Raw genomic sequence first — 22,820 nt, forward strand, 5'->3', positions numbered from 1 at the left:
CTTTCTGCAAAATGTGTGTAAAATGGCCATAAACGGGTTTTCTCATTAGGCTATATACAATGTATCTATAAACTAAATCGAATTTGCATATTAATGTGTTTTTGGGGCAACATGCAATGAAAAAAGAAATGTAATAATGGGAGAAATAATTGACAAGATTTTCATAATAATATAGAATATTTCATAGAATATTGAAATATAATTTATGTCCCTATTCATTTGTTATGTCTCCCAAAATCCGTAAAAAACATGCTTTTAGTGCTTTTGAAACGGGACCGGACCCCTTCTGATCTAATGCTATATTTCTAAGGTTCCTGGGGCAGTGCTATGATCTGAGTGAGGCAGCGGGGAGCGGCCTCTAGTGGTCAGACGCAGCACAGCCTCTCGTTCTCCCGGTGGGCCGGAATGAAGCGTGACTCCGCGCACTGTAATAGGAAGTTCCCCTCCAAAACTTTTAGGAAACAATCCTCTCCGACCTGCACCAAATGAACGCCGACACCGTAATCTTAATCATGGTAAGTCCGACAACTGTCCATCTTTCAATGACCACACCTATCGACGTCTCACTACATTAATATTCATGCTTTCACTGAATGACTAATGAAGTTGAAGAAAATAAAAGCAGTGTTTGTGTTTTGACGGCGCGTCAGACGGTGTGTCAGTCTAGGAAGGATTTAGGCAGCAAGCTAAAAGCGCTAGTTTGCGTTGACTAGTTTCGGCTTGTTTTGAAATAGTAACACATTAGACCTGTTTGAAACATTCCATCTTCAGTCAAGTGTTACTTTGTTACACGTATACTCGCGCGCCGCTGTTTGGTTGGGTTTTAGGGCTGTGTCTCAACACTCAGTGAGCTGCCTACCTACCTAGACAACAGTATGACATGGAAATCATTTTGTCTGGATCTATTAAGTCATTATATATCCTGCGGAGACAAGGAAAAAAGTATAGTCTCTTTTTTTTTTTTTTTGTATTTTGGGTTTAAAAATTCTTAAATTTTGAAGAAAGAACAGATTATGGCTGTAGAGTGATATTAATTTCAAAATAAATTTAACAAAACATTTTACTTGATTGTTATTGCAAGGATTATAGTAGCCTATATTTTCTGTTAGAGTCGAATGAATAGTCAGTTATTGTTTGTGTGTGTTAAATATTATTAAATTAAAATATAAATAGTATAATTTGCAAAGAAGGGCCCTTACACCTTTATGATGGTGTTAAAGTTATTGTCATCATCATTATTATTATTATCATTGAGCTTTTTAGGAAATTACACATTGAAAAATGGTCCAAATGTTAAAAAATCAGCTCTGATATCCTTTATCATTGACCCATATAAACCTAACATAAATTTAAAAACATAACGGTGGCATGTCCTCTGTAGATGGGGAAGTCACTCACTAGGTTTTGAGACACAGCCATTGTCTCCTCATGTGGATCATGTTGCATGCGTGTGCATGTGCAAGCTGAGATGGAGTATATAGTGTCCAGTCAAAAAACGCCGGCTTACTACACACACTAACACATACATGAATATCAGAAGCATGGCACGGGATGTTCAGTGTGCACTTCAGAGGGCAAAAAACAAAATATCAACTTTGGAGACTGAACTGTCTATAAAGTGAGTATGATGAGATCTCAGTAATTAATCAGTTACGTTGATGTACATCAGAGGTCCCTAACTACTGGAAGAATTCCTACCGGGTCGCGAGAAAGTTTTGGGGAAAATGTGTATAGATATGACGCTCTGTTATTTATTGTGCATCAATAATTGTGCACCAAAACCGGTGTAAAAAAGGTTGGAGACCCCTGATGTACATCATGGGACATAATAATCTGTGAGGTTGCAAAAATGCATCTAGATTTTAATTTAGTTTAGTTTTTATATTGTGCATTTAGCAAGGTGTTGGTAAAGTATGAAATGTTATTTGACAGAAATTGGATGTTACACTTGGTTAATGTCAACTGATAGCCATCGTCTTGTCTTCTAGACCTCAGACAAGTGTGTAGCTTTTAGATTTGTCAGGAGGACAGTTGAAAGGTGTTTTATTTGTTTGCTTGTATCTTTTTTTTATATATATATAATTCTAAAATGTTATAGTTGTAAGAAAGTCTTGGTTAAAGAAAACAGCTAGTACAGAAATATAGCCCTTAGACATTTAAGTCACAGTTCAAATTGGCTGAATGACTTTTATTAGATATAAAATATCAAAACAAGTGGAATTTTCAAACCAAGTATGCTAGAGTTTTTGGTGCATTCACGTTCTCTTGGGAAGTCGTAATTACAACTTTCAAATTACTTGGCGATGTAGCTTTTCTACATAAAATTCAACAAGATTTTTACTACTTCATCTACAAAATGATGAATAAAGAATGCAAAGTGGGTGTGTTTTTCTTAGTTTTTATCCAATTTATGAAGGTGCGGTGAACTGAATTATGTATTGTAGTTGTACAATGGTATTTTGTACATGCAACGTAGATTTCTCCCATTTTTGATAAAACAAATGACATTTATTTTAACAAATGTACCATTGATACAGATGCCGTGTGTGATATATGATCTTTCTGACATGACTTGAAGCACCATTATCCCCTCACGTTCCCACAGGTGTCCTAGCAGAGAAACCACAGGTGTATTTCATTACATAAACTGCATGCTTGTGCTAGCTTTCATTAAAATAAATACCACTTGGTTTGAGATTTTGTAATGACATTGACATTTAGTCATTTTAAGTTTGACTTAAGTGGCATTTGCACATTTGTAAGCTTAAAGAAATATGTTAAATCTGTTAATTTTTAAATAACAAATATTTTGAACACTGTTTAACACTGTTGTACTTACATCAGCGATATTAAACCCTGCTGATTCTCTGCTGCGTTCTCTGTTTTGGTCTAATCCACTCCAACCTGTGGTTTTCAAGTAATCTTTCTTTAAGCCCCAAGTTTCTGAGTTGACGGTCCGTCAATGGGAAAATATGGTAGATGGTAAAGAAGATGGTTGTTGAAATATATCTTTCTTTTCTATTTACAACCTAAATGCAATAAATTACATGTACAAAATACAATAGTACTGTAGTTGCGATAGAATATATAGTGATTACATTTACAGTGACTTCATAAATTTAATAAAAACAAAAAAGCAAAAACAACAGATTTGCATAATTTATTCATCATTTTGTTGAAGCTGAGTTTTGGAGAAAAGGTAAGCTACATCGCCATCTTGCTTTGATGAAAATGACTTGAATGCATCTGATGTTGTAATTATGACTTCCCAACTTGTAAATAATAACTTCCTGAACAGACTTAAATGCACCATGTGCTCCAATTTACAGGGTCCTTGCACAGTGAGTGCACACTGAGTAGGGTATATAGAAGTTCACTTGACAAAATGTGTTGATTTGGAACGCTCTACAATATCATCAAATTTAGTAAACACATGTCTGCACGGATAAAAGTTTTGATGATGATGGTGCTGGCCGATAGGTTCTAACTCGGTGTGATATAATCACATCATTATTCACATGGTGCAGCTGATTGGCTTCTTTTCACATCAGCATCCAATGTGCTTGCTGCTCAACATTCAAATACTTGGCTCGTGCTTGCTTCAGAAACCCTCCACCTTCCCCAGCTCCACCTGTATAGATCTGCTACGGGGTAATGTCATATATGGGGGTTATTTCATATATGTTATATGTGTAGCAGCAGTATTTCTCACATGCTCGCAGCAGCATGACTGTGGATGTATTGGCCGTAGCAAGTCTTGGTACTTGCTCTGCCATAGCAGATCTATTCCTCCAAGACCAAACACATTAACATTACCATGGTATATTACCATGCCAAACTCCCTGAAAGTTGTCATGACAGAAATATAAATAACCATTTTCACATATATAAATGCATATATTTAAATACTCCTCGCATGCATTAACAAGACATATAAATAAAAGGAAATCGTAGGTTTTATATTAGGCTTATTTTATTTGTCATTGCATGAGTTTTGATTGCACATAGGGCTATTTTCATCACAGTCCTGGTTGGCAGGGTCTACCAGGTATTTTTACCGATTTACCTCATCCGCATGAAGCAGAGAAATTCAGACCCATACCATTATAGGGTTACTATATCACTCCCTTGTGCTTTGGAGTAATATGGAATATCCCAGTCATAGGAATCCATTCATTATGTATATAGCAGTTACTTTGATATTTTTGCAGAAAGGAAAGTAATTGTAGGGCTGGTCATACACACACTCAGCTTTTGATATGTGAGCCCTGAGCTCATGAGGACATTGCAGAAGAGATTAGTCTAAATCACACTGAGAGCTAGTAAACATATGACCACAACCCAGTCAACACACTGAGCTCAAGCACTAGCATTGAAGAATAACAGCAATAAGTTATTGATACGTATCCTCTGTTGGTTTTAAGGGAAAGCTTCTCCGAGAGTGAAGAGGAGCTGCATCAGCTGTCATGGATGCACAAACAGGAACTGAAGGATTCACTGGTTGATATGTACAAAGGTGAGTATGAAGAGAATGCTGTCCTTTGAATTTGACAGAGGGGTTTTTGTTTTGTTATCGATAAGGTAACTTTTTGTTTTTGGTAATGTACAGTATTCACACTTTTAGAGAAAAGTGCATTCTTGAATATGGGCACTAGAGGGCATCCTTATGTCATATATTTAGGAACAGTGTCTTCAGTGCTTAGTGCTGTGGCATTACTTCATTGTAGTAACCTTAAACACTGTAATTAGTATTTATTGGCTTTTGAAAACAGTCAAATATCAGAGGGTTCTAAGAATGACATGTAATTGTAATGTCAACTTTTTAAAAACCTATAAAGGTTTATTAAAGCCTGTATATCAAGTCATGTGGTAAAAGAAGAGAAAAACATGATACTAAATATTCATGTATCATGGTATTTGCATGGAACTCCACTGTGGAATACGGTATTAGTATAGTACCCTATCTGAAGAACCTTTTGGGTTTTGTTGTTGAGTCCTGTTGGTCTCGAACCATATTTCTTCAGCATCCATATGAATGTCCACAAAACTTTGTACAATGTTCTGTATACTATAAATTATTGTTCAAAAGTTTGTGAAGTTTTGGTAAGATTATTTTTAATTAAGTAATACTTTGTTTTGGCAAGTATGCATGAAACTGATCAAAAGTAACAGGAAATACCTTAATTATTTAAAACTGAAATCTTTTTAAACATTATAATGTTCTTTACATCTTTCTGTTTATCAAAGAATACTGGGAAAAACATAATGGTTTCCAGAATATATTAAGCAGCAAAAATGTTTTAACATTGATAATAATAATAGGAACGGTTTCTTAAGCATCAAATCAGTATATTAGAATGATTTCTGAAGGATCATGCGACACTGAAGACTGGAGTAATGATGCTGAAAATTCAGCTTTGCATAGCAAGAATAAATTACATTTTCTAATTTATTACAATAGAAAACCGTTATTTTAAGTTGTAATAATATTTTGGAGTATTACTGTAGTTACTGTATTTTTGATCAAATAAATGCATCCTTGGTGGTGAATATAAGATACTTCAAAAACATTAAAAAATCTTGCTGACCCCAAACGTTTGAACAATAGTGTGTGTGTATTTACTGTGTATATAGAAGGAAATTTTATACTTTTAATAATTGTAACAGTGGTTAATTTGTTGTGAAGCGTCATTTTTATGCTTTGCATTGGCACTGTGTAGTCTCCATCTGTGTGATCTAATCTATGTATATAAGTCGGAGAGCTTCACCGATCTTCATATGAGCTTCAGTCACTCGTGCATTGTAAAGGCCACCGATGAGGTTCGATCCTTCATAGCATGACCTCTGCGTTGCGTGTGTTTGTTTTTTTCGGAGTTAATGCCAGGTTAGCTGTTTCTCTGATGTGCTGACACATCCTGCAGTAGAAGAACCCAACCCAAAGCGTTACATCCTAGTGATGGGTGGAGGCCAAGACCTGGAACAGGATCTACTTAGCATGTATCCTGATATCTTAGACGCCAAGCGTGTGTGTATATGCGCCTCTGGGTATATGGCTGCATGCCTGATTTTTATGGGTTTGTGTGTTTTTGGTGCACAGACATTGTGTCTGCCACTCACGCATGCAACTTATGTTTTACGATCATTAATATTATCCGTAGGGGTTTTTTTGTGTGAAGTTTTGCATAGCAGTCACCTGTATTAAAGCCATCTCCTTCCTTTTTGGTGGCAGATAAGCATGAAACATTGATCCCACCCAATTCTCTCTTTAATCAGCTTGAATGTTTGTTTAGTTTAAGGCTATTATCCTTTACAACAGATAAAGAGTGTACTGCTATTGGGATCCAAGCGGCAGTTTGCCGACATCAACATAATAATGTGCATGTTCCTCTAAAACTACAAGCACATTGCTGATTCATTTCTGAAAGTAAGGTGTTTTGAACACGTATATAAGGATTGACTAGCAATATCAGCACTGTTACAGTGCATTTGTGAGTGTTGAATTGCTATTAGAAAGCACTTCTGTAAACAAAAAATTTATATCAGGACACAGTGCACTGTTTTTTTGTTGTTTACATTTGCTCTGCCAATGAAACTATGTTGTAAATCATAGACCTTTAATTGCATTTAGTGAACAATCAAATTTGTGAACCAGAATTGTTTTATTATTGTCATTAAATAGTATATTGGTTTGTAAAACTGATGCTGCTTTAGAAGCACTGTCAGATTCAGTTATTAAACTTTTGAATATGCAGTGCAATCAAAAATAATTGTTTTTTTTCATATGTGGAAGTATCATATAACATTCCTTTAAGTTATAATTGATATAATTTCATTAAATTAGCTGTTTTGTAGCAGACTTCACATGCTTTTTGTTAACTTATTGTTTTTTATCATAGTTTAAAATTTAATCTTTGTAAATGAATTGGATATGAGATGATTACAGTAAGAGTTAGCCTATATACAGTGCCCTCCAAAAGTATTGGAACAGTAAGGCCAATTCCTTTATTTTTGCTGTAGACTGTAAACATTTGGGTTTGATGAATGGATGAATATGGGATGAGAGATTAACATTTCAGCTTTTATTTACAGGTATTTTTATCTGGATCTGATACACAACTTAGAAGATAGCACCTTTTGTTTGAACCCACCCATTTTTCATGTTACCAAAAGTATTGGAACATGTGACTGACAGGTGGGTTTTGTTGCTCTGGTGTGTCCTATAATTGATTATTCAAACAATAAATAGCACTGAATGTCTGCGCTCAGTTTCAGATCCGTGCAGACTGCATTTATAGTTAGACGTGTAACCAACATGAAAACCACAGAGGTGTCTATGGGTGAAAAACGAGCGATTGTGAAGCTGAGAGAAGATGAAAAATCAATCAAACCATTGCACAAACACTGGCAATAGCAAGTACAACCATTTGACATCTCCTGAGGAAGAAATAAACCACTGGTGTACTAAGTAACGCACCTCAAACGGGTAGATCAAGGAAAACATCTGCAGTTGATGACAGAAACATTGTGACAGCTGTAAAGAAAGACCCTAAAACAACTGTAAGTGAGATCAGCAACAACCTCCAGAGAGCAGGAGTGAAGGTATCACAATCTACTGTTCGCAGAAGACTTCATGAACAAAAGTACAGAGGCTACACCAGAAGATGCAAACCACTCATTAGCAAGAAGGATAGGAGACGAGCCTTAAAAATTCTGGGACAAGGTTTTATGGACTAATTTTATGGACCAAAGTGATGGAAAGTTTGGAGAAAGAAAGGATCTGCTCATGATCCCAAACATACAAGCTCATCTGAAACACAGTGTACACAGGTGTATATTATAGTACACATTGCACAAGTAATGTAATGGCTTGGGCTTTCATCGCTTCTTCTGGGACAGGCTCATTAATCTTCATTAATGATGTAACACATGACGGCAGCAGCAAAATTAACTCTACAGAAGTCTATAAGTCTACAGAAATATTTTGTCTGACAATTTACAGAAAGATTCAACCAAACTGATTGGGAGATCCTTCATCATGCAGCAAGATAATGACCCTAAACATAGTGCCAAAACAACAAAGGAGTTCATCAGGGGCAAGACGTGGAAGGTTTTACACTGGCCAAGTCAATCGCCACACTTAAACCCTACAGAGTATGCATTTTACCTGCTAAAGAAGAGACTGAAGGGAGTAACCCCTCAAAACTGAAAGAGGTTGCGGTGAAAGCCTTGAAAAGCATCACAAAAGAAGAATGCAAAAGTTTGGTGATGTCAATGGATCACAGGCTTGATGCAGTTATCGAAAGCAAAGGATTTGCAACTAAATATTAAGTCTTTTTCACTTTAATCTGTTAATTCTATCTGTTCCAATACTTTTGGTAACATGAAAAATGGGTGCTGTTCAAACAAAAGGTGCTATCTTCTAAGTTGTGTATCAGATCCAGATAAAAATACCTGTAAATAAAAGCTGAAATGTTAATCTCTCTTCTCATATTCATCTTTTGATGTCAAACCCAAATGGTTTCAGTCTACACCAAAAATAAAGGAATTGGCCTTACTGTTCCAATACTTTTGGAGGGCACTAGACATTTTTAGATTTTTCTTTAATGTCTTTGTCTATGCCAACCTGGACAATTAAAAAAAAAAATAGGAGAAAACTTTGGTGCTGCTTTGTCAAATCCACAACCATGTTGGTTTGTTTGTTTGTTTATTGTGCATTTTGAGTATATAGTGTGCAAAACAAGTGGACAAAAAATATCTACCAACAGCATTGGATTATTGGATTTAATTGGGTTTTTTTGTGTGAATTTTGACTATATAATGTGCAAAATAAGTATTTACATTTCAGCAATTGTATGCATTTTATTTGCCATGATTATATTGTAAAATACAGCTGTATAGCAACATTTTATCAGTCATCAACCACCGTTCTCTTTAAATGTCAATATCGTCCATTGAATATCCCATATTGGTAATTGCTACACTTTCCAATTGTTTTTCAAAGTGGCACAGAACAGCCAAATAAGGGTGACCACACATCTTTGAACCCAAATTGAATTTCACGCCTGTGAGACTGCGTTTCTCTTGTGTCTGTTTCCCTGCTGATTTTATTTGTCTGATGTGCTTTGGGATAAGCGGACTGCTGTTGGTTGGGTCGTGTTATTACAACTGAGACGGTGGATTGTTTTCTTGCATGGGTAAACTGTCCTTTTGCAGTCCAAATTCAAAGCACACACACCAAGTCCATCATAACAAACACGCTAAGTTTCCTATGGAGCTGAATTGGCCTTCCCGACAAGAACAGAAGTTGGGCTACAGTCTCAACAAGCTTTGTTCTTAGCAGGTGGATCGACCTTTGACATAACCCGTCACGCCTCCCTCCCCCTGTGTGGGCCGTCCGGTCAGGAAACGTAAGCGAACTGTTTGGTCCCATCAGCTCGGCTCCTCTTACGGCTGTACGGTGTGGTCCTGCTCAGCTTTTCCGACAGCCACCCACCCTGATATCACGTCTCACTCACTCTCCGCTGTGCTCGGCTTCACGGAGAGCAGGAGGCGCGTTGGCGACCCCTTCGGCTTCCTTGTGGGTCCCATTGAAGTTCAAAATCCCTAGAATGGAGTGCCGTGTGGCCTAACAGGCTTGTCTGCTCCCTAAGTGGGTGGTCCGCAGTGACAGAGGGATTCCTCAGGGCTCTGTCCTCCTCTTTTGTGTTTCTGTGTTGGTTTAAGGAATAGACCTAGGATGGGCACTGCTTAACTGTGGAAGCCTGGTTACTGTGATCTGAAACCAAACAAACCTAGCAGAAAGGCCAGCGCACTCACAAACATACAAAGATTCTAGCTATAAAACCCAACGAGAGGCTGGCATCTCTTGAAAGGATCTCAAAATGAAGGGTTTTTTTTGTTTTTGTTTTTCGGTGGCTGTTTGGGTCAACCTTATGAAAACATGTTCAGGTCATATTTTTCTTCAAAAGATAAAATAAGATGATATATTTTGCATGAAGGTGAATTGTCCATTAGAATTTTCTTGCATTATGACATACCCTGATTCTCTCTAATGTATGTAACGTGGATGTTTCATTGTTTTTATTTATTTATTGTTGGTCATTCACATTATTCTCTGTTTCTCTTTACATGCTCATTTATTATGGCAGAAAATAATGATGCTGCTTTGAAAAAAAATGCTTTTAAAAAATCTGCATTTTTTATTATATTATTATTATTATTATTATATAATATAATTTATATTAGAACATGTATTATAATATTATAGTATTTTATTATATTTATAAAATTCTAATTTATGCTGATTTAAGTAAATATAATGTTTTATAACAAATTCTTTCAATAAAACATGCTTTAAATGTATACAAGTACGCATGTAAATGTATACTTTAAATATATATCATTTTTATTTTGCATGACCTTAATGACAGTAATGAAAATGTCACAATGCAAAAATAAATAATAAATAGATAAATAAATAAAAATAATAATAACTGTCATAAAAACAGGTTTTGTGGTCTTTACGCTCTACATTTTTTATGTGGTGATATTATTCTTAAATAATATATTTTCTATTGTTTTTTTACTTTTGTTTTTGGGGAGAAAAATGACCCAGATTTTGTGAGACTCATCAATTTGTTTTCTGTGATTTTATACAGTCTCTTAAAGATTGTATCACTCTTGCTCAAGTCAAAACTGTTTAAATTCTTATAGAAATTGTTGAAATCGTTATAAATTTTTTTTAACAAAATCCAGATATGAAGATTGTCAGGCTTATTTTAACTGATATACTGGTTGCAACCCAATAAGTAAAGTGATCCCTAACTCTAATAAGCCTTTTAATTCCCTTGAGTTTTTTTTTGTTTGTTTTTTTTTTTTTGCATTATAAATAATAAGCAAATTTGGTTCAAATCGGCATCACAGGAGCTCTGATACATGAATTCTTAAGAGCTGCACTGTTTCGGACTGACACTCGTATGATGCTAACGCTCCTACCACCCAGTTGTGAGCAGGATTCCAGACGACCTAGTGATGGCCCATGAAACAGAGAGGAAAACAAACAAGGCTTACTTTGCTGTGAACCACAGATGCTTGGGAACTGTTTGAACAGGGAGCAATTTAAACGGTCACTCCTGTGGCCTGTGTTCAAACATCAAGTGGTAATGAGGACGGAGTGCCTGGTCCTGTTGCCTTGGCCTCCCCTCGGCTTTTCAACACATTCACGCTCCCAAAGGAGGCCGGCCGAACAATGACGGGCCACTTTCACAGAGTGGCATTTTTACTGCTTTTTTACGCACTTGTATTTTGGGAATGTTTAGACAGACCTGCGACAACCAGAAATACTGGGCGTAGATAGTTAGCACTTGAGTTGGAGAATTTTTTAAGAGAGCGGGAACAGACGATTGAAAAGCTTTGGCCTGTCATTAAAATAAAAATGACTTAATTTGCTTTGTTCATGTATCCAAATTATTTTGCATTGCGGAAGTAAGCTGTTTTCTTTGAATATGTAAGACTTCTAATTCTACTTCTAATAATGTCGTCTGTCCCTTTAAATGCTTAGGATGGATTCTGATTGGCTGTCATTGTTTTTATCGTTCATCAGCTGGAAAAACTTTTTTTTGTAAGTGATTGTTGCAATATTGTTCCTCTGTCATTTTACTATATCTTTATCGTTATCATTATTGCTATGTTTCTTGGTGTGAACGGGCCGAGGATAGAGCTCTGAGTAAATTTCCCTCACAATCAGCTCAGAAAAGGTCAGAGTTCATGTGGGTTAGTGAAGCATAGTCCACTTGTGCTAAGTTCTTAATAACTTGTTCGTTCTTTAGAGAAGAGCATCATTGGTGTAGATTTGATCTAAGCACATGTACGCGAGCATGTATTCGGAAGAGACAGTCATGTGATTCCTCTATTGTACATCAGCTGCTCTGTAAATATTTGCAGTGATGTACATCCCTGAACACACAATACCTCCCAGAAGCCTCTCCGCATGTGTCCCACAGTGGCACCGACGTCCAAGTGCCTGCCATATCCGAATATCACACATTTATATCAACTTTGTTTGTTCCCCAATGTTCTCCATTTGGAAAAGAACCCTGGAATGTCCTGGAGTGTTTTCTCACTTCAGTGTCCCGCTGTTTAAAGCCGGTTTGTTTGAAGGACAGGTCGAAACGGCGAGCATCACTCATCCTTGAGGGTGAAAAAAAGAGAAAAGCTGTGTTTGGATTTGACGCTTCTGCATTGCCAAAGTTTAGCTTTGCAGTTCGTGTTGGAGAAAGGATTTCCTGAACAAAGGAAGATGTGTTTGTTGAGGATCCTCGCACCACTAGCTATGTGTGTGTTTTAGCGCCGGGCGCTGAGGTGACATGCACAGCAATCACGCCGGATTTTGTAGCCCTTTCAGTGTTGCTTTGAAAAAGCAGGGTTAAATTTTGACTTAATATGAAAGTTTTTCCATTGATGATGGAAATTTAGGGAAATTATGGGAGTATTTGTGTTGTCATTAGAAGGATCAAAGTAATTTATTGCCATTTGTCTTCTTTCAAAAAACGACCATGGCAAATGTAGTTTCCACCTAAACAGCAAGTCGCTACAGCTTTTTTTCTTGCTGTTAAACCGTGATGAATTAATGAGATCTAAGGAGCTTTTACTGTGTCTAATAATAGCCAATATTTAACATTTCTGTTAGTATGTCTATAAGCCAAGCAGACATGATTTATTTGGCAGTATGATAACATAAGAGAGGCCAAATATTGTCTTGTTTATTCAATATATGGTATCACTAGCTCATATTACTATAGTATTGTGGGAAACTAGTTAAAGGAATAGTTAACCCAAAAATGAAAATTTTGTCGTCATTTAATCACCCTCAAGTTGTTCCAAACCTGATTAATTGATTGATTTATGCTGAACACAAAAGAAGATATTTTGAAAAATGTGGGTAACCAAACAGTTGCTATTTTTTTCATGCTGTGAAGACAATGGGGAACAGCAACTGTCTGGTTACCTACATTCTTCAAAATATCATCTTTATTTTATTTATTATTTTCATTTTTGGTAAAAGATTATCACTGTAAAATACATTGATTGTAAAAGAAATGAAAAACTGTGTCCCCAGAGGCCATGATGTACTTCAGCATCATTTTGAGAAAAAAACAATCAATAAATATAAAAAATATCACTAGTTAACTATATATGCAGGTATGGCCGATATATAGATATTGTGTTGCATAATGTGCAAAAAATACAGGGGGAAAACAACATATAGTAGGTTAATGCATTTTTTGTATTTATTTATTAAGCCAATGTTATTATTCAAAGCTGCCTTATTCATTTCTAAGAAGAAAGTTCAAAGGTATTGCCGATATAGAGATATTGTGTTGCATAATGTGCAAAGCATGTAAAAAACATATACATATGTGCATACATACAGGTGATTAATTTTTTTTTTTACACATTTATTTAGCCAATGCATTTTTTTTTTTTTTTAGAGTAACCTTATTCATTCTAAGACAGTAACAAATGTACAAAGACAAGCCGTCCCATTGGTTCATGTTTATTAGAGAATGGCTGTACATAGATAATGAGTTGAAACTTGCACAGCTTTCGGTAGAAGCGACACGGAGTTGAGAAGGCGAAACACTTGGCCGGAATGTCTTTCATAAGACAGCTGACCTTGAGTTGACTCTTTCCCTGAGCCCCACCTCTCCGGTGTGGCGTCTCTTCGATGAGTAATAACAGTTTCACGGCTGGTGACGCCACCTTGCACTAGTTTCACAATCTTTCTTGCCACAATAAGGCTTTGTTTTCCTTATGTTTTTGTGCCTGAGTTAAAAAGCTTTTAAACTCGCACATGGAAAGGAATGCAGTTGAAGTATTTTGTTTTGATCTGAGCATGAGCAAAGGTGGTGACAAATAAAATGATTATTTTCATCATGACCTAGAACGACTCTACAGGAAAGTAAACGAATCAGGATTGTCTTCTCTATATCTTTGTATATCTAAAAAAAGTTGATTTAAACGTGAATTCGGTTGCCTTTTTTTTGCGCTCCCAAACTGTGTAACAGTGTTAGGAATGTGAGTGAAATCTTCCTTTGCTCGCATATCGACTGCATTAAGCTCATCCTTAAATAACTCTGTTCTCCCTCCCAAATGTTAGCCAATGCAAATCTCAGCTTAGTCCATATTTACACAGCCAATTTTGAGGTTACATTCAGCAGATGAATTATCCAATCGCTGAAATATTCACTCTTGACATCGAAGCGCACGCATTGAAATAAAATATGCTGTTTGTCTAAGTGCTTACAAATACAAACCTTTTAAAATTAATTTTTGAATAACTGTGACAACCTGACTTTGTCAGTAAATCAAGCTGTCAAAAGCGGCAAAATTTACTCCAGGGGGATTTAAACAATTCTTTTTCTGCATAATATAAGCACTAGCGTTAAACTAATGTTTAAGAGAAGTATTGGTACAAATATGTAATACTGTGCACTGAGTGTAGTGAAATTTTTTAAATTTAGGAATAAATTAAGAGATTATTGATGGTGCAAGAGAGAGTAATACAAAAACAGCATTATGGGTGAGTGAGGTTGTAGGTCAAGGGTCAATTCTTGAATATAAAGTGTGAAATTTGATCTTTACTGTTTTCAGATTTGATTATAAATAATACAAGTCTGATTTCCCAACATAGTTTATAGCAATAATGCTGTATTCACCATTACAAAGCACAGAATTATAAATTGAAAAATGGTCTTGATATAGAGATCACATATCAATAAAATATTTAATATACTTTATGCATAGGAGTCATGTGACTTAATCAGATTATCTGTGCAATGTTTTCTGACCTTGGTTTAGTTGATAATTCAGGTTTATCTGTATTAGTCTGACTGCGTCAAGTTGTCATCTTTTAAAGTGTATTTAGTGATTGCGTTAGTATTTGCATTGTGAGAAGCATTTATATTTGGCTTGATTCATATCACTCATGTCATAACTGATAATTGACAGGATCAAACACACAATGCAGAGCATTCAGGGTTTATCCTATTGCACATCTTAGGGGGCATTTTGCCTGCTTTTATTCATTCAAAGCAGGCCTGTTTAAAGGCTGTTGTGGGGTGGGGGAAGCGCTTTCTCTACTCCTAGCGTGGCTCACGCTTCTCTCGCACCCAAATTAGCTGGATATGGGGAAATTGAGGCACTCATCCTAGTAGATTTGGAGGGTCATTTCTCCTCCCCCATTAATGCAGGAGGATCAGTGAATCGTGGCCTGATAGACGCCACCGAGGACAGATCCATCAGAGAGATCTGAGATGCTAGCGCTAGCTCATTTCCCACAGGCTCAATTCAATTATCACCGCGCCTGCTCTGAGAATGAGCTTTACGGCTGTAAGACGCTCTATCCTGCTTGACAGATCCCACTCTCCCTGCTAGACGTCTCCATCATATAAGAAACTTAAGGCCTACCTGGAGAATTTTCAAGTAATGCGAGGAATTATGCTTTCATTTGAGAGACTGCGTAATTTTAGACCTTCAATGAAGTGACATTGATGGTCCTGGAGGTTTTCTATTATTCTATTTGGATTAGCTACTCTTTTAACTAGCCACCTGGTAAAAGATTGTTTGGAGAGAACTATTTTAGGTAACTATTATATGCACGTCGCAAGTAAAATTAGGATGGCTTAACAAAGTCTCAAACTTAATTTAGAGCTCCCTCTAAAATGTTGTTTTTGTCGCTGAAAATGATGATGCAATTGAATACACAGTCTTTTTGATTTATAGTCTATTTGAGTGGGTTTGTTTGCTAAAGATCCAACAAGCTCTAAAGTTTTATCTTTCATCAGGATTGGTTAATCATCTACTTGATCCAATCAATATTTTTAGGTAGGAGTACCACAAGTTGAGAATTGTTTATGCATTTTTTTCCTATTGGCATTTCAGCTAAATATGAAATCAGGGTACAAAGTTGGTGTTGATCTGAAGTTTATTTGTGCCACATGTGTTAAAGAGCCTCAGCATCCATTTGAGGAATCATTAACTTAAATTTTTACTGTCTGAATTATAAATACTATCTTATAGTACCTTGGTCTAAATTCGAAGATAGACACCCTGTAAAGAAATAAAAAAAATTATATTAAATAATATTAATAAATAGTAAGTTATTGTATTATTTTTGTTTTATTATTAATTTATGGTGTATATTTGAGACCACATTGAGTTTATGTCAGGTCAAGTGGAACATGCCTAATAACACGTTATTGTCAAAATATATTTTTCAGTTCAACTTTTCACTCACATTCTATGCTGTTTTGTGCTAAAATATAATTAGTAAAAATAATTAATTAATTTATTATTAGTAATGTAAATTAATTTATATAATACAAATTTATGTATCTATTAATTGCATTTGATAATTTTTTTAAATATTTATTTATGAGAGAAAAATCATAATAGAATCATTTGCAGTAGTGCTCTGACTTTATATAGTTTGCTTTTAATGTTTAACTTTTGCAGCTTTTCAAAAAAAAAAAAAAAAAGAGTTGTTTTGCCTTCATTCCTGTTCATTCAGATATTTTTGAGTCAGAAACCATTTTCATTAACAGATGGAAAAAGGAAACAAATACCAGGTCTCCAGTGAGATAGAATCAGCTCACAGCACATGTAACTGATTGACAAAAACAGTTTCTATTGTTAATATCTGCCAGCGAGTCAATAAAATCTTTTCATCCAGGAAAAGTCAAGACCATTCAAAGCTTCACGACAGCTCGTGACAATCAAATTACACGGCGGGGTGCACCCAGGTGCTTGTGCGCACCTCCCCATAAAAGAGCCTGTTTATCCATATCAAATCAATTCATGTCTGCCTTTTTCCTTCTGAGGCACAAGCATGCTGTACAATTAAACCTGCTTTAAGACTCTCTCCACATTAATGTCCGTATCAAAATTCATAAAGAATCAGTAAGACGAGAATCCTGAGCTCGTAGATTCACGGGGATTTCGCATGAAGCCCGTTTAATCAGGATAACACTGTTATTAATATTCATAAAGTCAGCATGAATACAAATGACAGCCTGAAGAATCTGGAAACTTTTTGCCGAGGAAATGCATTAAATGCAGCTTAAAAAATTAATGGAATTTAGTTTATATTAGAGGGAAACGCCAAACCCCCCTCATCGAGCGATTGAAATTGGGCTTAGACATTTCTTTTTGAAGAATTCCATCTTTGACAGACATCAAAGGCATTTTCAATGAATGCGACGCATGAATGGTCATTTAAAAGGATTTAAAGACATTACACTGCAATAATTGTACATGAATAATAAGTAGCCCACCGAGGCAATTAGCTTAAAGTCTACAAGACAGGAAAATGAAGATCACTGAGCGACAGCAAAGGACAAATTGAAATGAGAAAAGTTTGAGGGAAGGATAAAGTGGCTTTAAGTGGCAAATGCTGTTTTGTAAGATTTAAGCCATTTTTTACATTTGATGCGGGCTTCTAACCTATTAATGTTTCGTTATTTACTCACGTTTTATCCCCGTGAACGAATACGGATGAAATATTCAACATTATCTGAAGGAAATTATAGTTAAATCTGAAAAGCTTCCTTTAGTGCATCTCTTTCACATGATATGACGGATATGTTTTTAAATTGCTCTAACAGGCTTTCGCATTTTCCACTTTCACAGGAAACATGATGCATTAAGAGCCGGGGGTGAAAACTTTTTGAATTTGAAGATCAAGGTAAATTGTACTTCATTTGTCTTCCAGGAAACATGCAAGTATCTTCTGTCGCGTCAGTACTAAATGGAAAAACATGATATTTCAACAAAATAAGAAAAATTTTCATCCTGTTCAAAAGTTTTCACCCCCCGGCTCTTAATGCATCGTGTTTCCTTCAGGAGCATCAGTGAATGTTTGAACCTTTTTTAATTGTTGTGTTTGAGTCCCTCAATCATCCTCAGCGTGAAAAGGTGGATCTCAAAATCATACAGTTACTGCTGGAAAGGGTTCAAATATGCAAAAGATGCTGGAAAAGATTCTGCAGGACCTGGAGGATTTTTCTGAAGAACAGTGCTCAGTTTAACTGTTCAGAACAAACAAGGGACTCATGAACAACCATCACAAAACAAAAAAACAGTCGTAGATCATCCAGGTAACCACACACAGTATTAAGAACCAAGGGTTCCCAAACTTTTGAATGTGGTTACTTTAATAATTTCAGCTATTTTTTTGTCTTGTGGACTATATGTAAACATCTTTTATGGAAAATATCTTACTCAGGACAGTACTAAATAAAAAATAACATGCATTCTGTATGATCTCTCTTATTTTGGTAAAATTATCCACATTTTCATAGATTCTGCAAGGGGTTCCCAAACTTTCGCATGCCACTGTATATATATGTCACACTACGTGGAGGCAGGGAGAATGCTGGAGTCTCAAAGTTCACTTGAATCGTGTTTAATACTGAAAACACAGGGTACATCCAACTCAGGAGCACAATCAAACAACGAGTAACAAAGTAGACCGGACGAGGAATGAAGGAACAAACAGGAACTAATATACATAGGATAATTAACAAAACAGGTGCGTGGAATAATCAATCAACTCAACAAGAACAGGAAAATAACCATATAAGGAAACTCAGGAACAAGGACAGGGGTAAAACGCAAAAAAACAAGTCCAAAACCCTGACACATATATATATCATATTTAATTATGTTTTTATGTAACTATTTTCAAACAGGTTTCCCAAAAACTCTTTCTGTCTGCCATTGGCCGGTCAAACAGATAGTCCCGCCCTAAGATCACACCAGTGCTACTGTATGCCTTAATATTTATATTTTTTGGGCAACTTATGAATATCTTACAGTTTTTGGATATGAAGCTGGAATAAAACAATTCACACACTTTAATTCAATCAGTGGCCTTTAACTCCAATTTTGGTGCTTTTAACTGTTTAACTATTAGGTTTGCGATTTATGTAATTATTTGAGCTTGTCTGAGCATTTAACTCAGAGGAATAAACTCCAATTAAACTATGATTTGATTTGAATCAGCTCCTCAACTAGCCGTGGAGCCACTGTTTATCCACAATGACTGGTTATTGGCTTCATTGTAGCATGTTACACTCTGCAAGCTTTGGCGTGAATGTAGTTTCCGTCACTGCACTGCGAGCACCAAGGTTAATAGCTTATTAATCTATCATGAAACTCCTGCAGATTATGTAGAAAATGTAGATGCGATGCTAATTCACCATCTGGAGCGGGAGCCGCAGAGAAAGCGGCCTCCTATTGCACTGAGCACAATTCAAACTTTCATTAAGCCAGAACGAGCTCTTCCCTGTTTTTCAATATCGGATTATTGGATAGTATCAGTTTCATTAAATTTCTTGGGGGTGATTCTCTCAGGAAACTGTGTCAATCAATGAATCGGCCCAAATTGATTTGGTAAAGCGCTCTTTTCTGGGAACTGTTTAACGTGTCTCCCCGAAAATTACGTGAACATCAAAAGGTCAGGTTTGTATGCTTTGCGTTGTTTTTTTTTTCCCCCTTTCTATCTTTTCCAAAGCTGCTTTCTCTTGTTAGTGTTAACGGATTACCAGGCGTCTTAGCCGTACCTACTATCTTTAAAGTCTTTCTTCATCCTCGTCCTCCTCTCTTTCTCTGTGAAAGTGCGGTGTGCGGGGCCAGCTCCCGCTCCGAGTCTATCACTGAGATTAATGGAGCCCTGTGGTGTTTGGCACAAAAAGCCAGTTGTCCGTTCACGCCTGACTGTGTCTGAGCTGAATAGCGTGTGAGCGGTGTGAGCTGTGTGTGCTGGCTTACAGCGCGGGGATAACGTTCCACTGGCATCTGCCCCAGGGGTCACCCCCACCCGCCTCGCGCACAACCTCCCAAGAGCACTCACTTTTTATGTCTTCTTAGCTCTCTTCTGCCAACTTTCTCTCATGCTGTCTGCCGTCCCCTCTATCGTTTTCATGACCTTTGTTTCATTTTCCCAAGAACCTGATCATTGTTTGTCCTGTGGATTTTACATATACCATCTTTAAGGATGCTGGGAATTTAAAATAGTTGGGTTTTTCACTCTAAAAAAATAAAAGTTTCAAAAGGGGGTTTTCAGGGCGATGCCTTAGAGTGCCATTTTGGGTTTCAATTTAGCTTGACTTTTAGTCAACAGTACTTAAAAACAAGTTTTTTTTCCTTTTTAGTAAAAAAAACTCTCTGTTCTACACTCTTTTAGTCCACATCTATTAGCTTTGTGTTCATTTATGTGCTTTTGTAGTGTGCTCCTAAAAGTTGATTAACAAATTAGCCGTTTAAAAAAAAATCTTTTTTTTGAAAAAAAAAAAAGTTTCTTTTGCTCATAAACTGCATTTATTAAAAAAAAACAACAATAGTAAAACAGTATATGTACTATATTGTAATTTTTTTGTTTTTTCAATTTAAAATGTTTTCTTTTTTATTATATTTTAAAATGTCATTTATTCCTGTGATGCAAAGCTGAATTCTACTGCCATTACTCTGGTTTTCAGTGTCACATGATCCTTCAGAAATCATTCTAATATGCTGATTTGCTACTCAAGATTTTCTGAAGTTATTTTTATGGAAACTTTCTTTTCTTTTTTTCTTTGTTGATGAATAGAAGGTTCAGAAGAATAGCATTTATTTGAAATGGAAATCTTTTGTAACATAAATGTTTTTATAGTCACTTTTCATCAATTTAATGCATCCATTGATTTCTTCTGACCCCAAACTTTTGAACTGTAGTGTACATCAGCACAGGAAATGAAATGTGTCAATCCAATGATTTGGTAAGTCTTTTAGTAGACATAATGAACAGTTCAGCACAAAAAATTGATAATGCATCAGAGATTCATGAAGTACAAATTCTTTAAATCTAGAAGAGCTTTGGAAATTTTAGGTCATTTTTACAATTAGCCATATGAATTAATAATGTGTTCAGGATCCAAATTATTGCTTTGGCTAGAAATTGCTCTTTTGTTAGTACAATGTTGAAAATCCTAGTGGTGTGGGAAGTGGGAATCCTTTAGAAGACATTTGTGACCCATTAAGGTTTTCCTAACCAAAGTGGTTCCCAAAAAATAACCGACCAGGAAACACATTGCGTGTTTTCCAGCCCTTTCTTGAAGACGTTCCGGGTTCTTCATTTGGTTTGTAAATGTGACACCGCAAGGCACCTACAGTTGACAGAACTGAAATGGCAAGTGTTTACGTTTGTAAGCCCCCGGTGTGTGTGTTGTGTTAAGAAGTTCTTGTCTCAGAAGCTCCACCACTAGAGGGAAGCTCTCCACCACGGCTCCTACCGCCAGCGATCAACAGGCTCTGCCGTCTGAATGTCAGCGTTCCTGCTAATTGCCTCCTGTCTGTTTGTTGCTTGCTTATGAATTAGCTTCCGTTCACGGAACTGAATTATCCACCATTATTTAATTACACCTGAGTAGATGACGCTTTAATTGGCGCTTCCTGACTAGGATCTGATATGGCTTGAGCTGTATTAAATGGCTGTTTACTTTTCTGATAGCTAAAAGCATTAAAACGATTGCATGGTGGGATTACGCTTTGTTAATTGCCCGCGTTCATTAGTCCTCCATAAACTGCGAGGTAAAGCACTGGTACACAGTGGATGAGATAAAGACAAAGTCTTAAAGCATAATTTCACACGGCAAATTAAAAGCCGTCTGTCTTGTTTTGCTGCCTCTACTCCAGAGGTTATTAAAGATTGCTCTCCACCAAGCACCCCGAGATCATATTGACAGGCTGTAATTAATACTAACCTTTCTAAGTCTAATGGAAAAGGAGTGAGCTAGAGCCTGTGATGAAAAGCAGTGAAATTAATCATATCCCTTCTATATATTTCCAGATAATCCTAAAGTCAATGAAGAACTGAAACAAAGGCTGCCGTCCCCTGTAAAGCACCATTGTTCAGAGACCACACCACAACTTGGGTAAAGATGCCTTCCTCGGCTCATTTTACACTGTTTGTCAATGGCTTTCTTTCACGTGTTACAATTAAGGACGATTTTTTAATATGTGCGAAATGTTTATCAGTGTACATTGCAGGCGATGATTACACGCTGTAATGATGTCTTTGCAGAGATGTGTTTTCTAAATCCAAAACAGAGTTACAATGTTTAAAAATCAGCTGCTAGTTTAGTTTGTTCATCTTTAGTGCGATGCAAATGTAATTTGGTTACAGGTTTGTGCAGAAAATGCATGCAATGAAAGATTTGATGTTAATTATTTTAAAGCACTTCACTACTGAACTGGCTCAGATTAAACTTGCATTTAAGTTATTATTTATGACAAAGGAATGCAATGCATTTGCTTTATACTTTTTAAAAGTAGAATTCTGTGTTTGTTTTTTAATATACATGTTGTATATTATAATGATGAATTAGCACAGTTTGCAATGTGTTTAAAGTACATTCTGGCTATATTTCCAAATTTATAGTGTTTGTATATTACAACTCAAGTAGTATTTTTATTTAATCTTGATACTGATTATGTTTGTTTTGAAAAAAATACAACTTGTAAAAAGAGTTAATTCTGTCCTCTTAGGGTCAGAACTCTTGAAGGTCTTTGATATTTGCTTCATGTCCTTGCTTTACTCAGCGCTTTGAAACAAAACATGCAGGTCCTTCAAAGCAATGTCATTGATGTACAGTTTGTCAATATCCTGTAACTGTCTTCACCTGAGTGTGTCAGACAGAGTGCACTGCTGTTAGATATCGAAGGGGACGAGCAAAGAAAAAAAGTGTTGATTTTATATATTTGTTTTGCATATTTATTTTTTT

General features: G+C 36.2%; 1 protein-coding gene across 2 annotated transcripts in view; it reads left to right on the plus strand.

Annotated features, from left to right (window-relative positions):
• Positions 1-381: 381 nt before the first annotated feature.
• Positions 382-22,820, plus strand: part of mipol1 (mirror-image polydactyly 1) — a 72,844-nt gene continuing 50,405 nt past the window's right edge. The window contains exons 1-3 of one of the 2 annotated variants that reach the window (XM_079442817.1): positions 382-515; positions 4,425-4,516; positions 21,887-21,971. In XM_079442817.1, coding sequence (XP_079298943.1) covers positions 4,471-4,516; positions 21,887-21,971 — 131 coding nt within the window. In that variant the 5' untranslated portion in view covers positions 382-515; positions 4,425-4,470. The remainder of the gene's footprint in view (positions 516-4,424; positions 4,517-21,886; positions 21,972-22,820) is intronic. The other variant, XM_079442818.1, reaches the window with a different exon arrangement.

This window comes from Barbus barbus, assembly GCF_936440315.1.
Source record: "Barbus barbus genome assembly, chromosome: 20".
NCBI classification, from domain to species: Eukaryota; Metazoa; Chordata; class Actinopteri; order Cypriniformes; family Cyprinidae; genus Barbus; species Barbus barbus.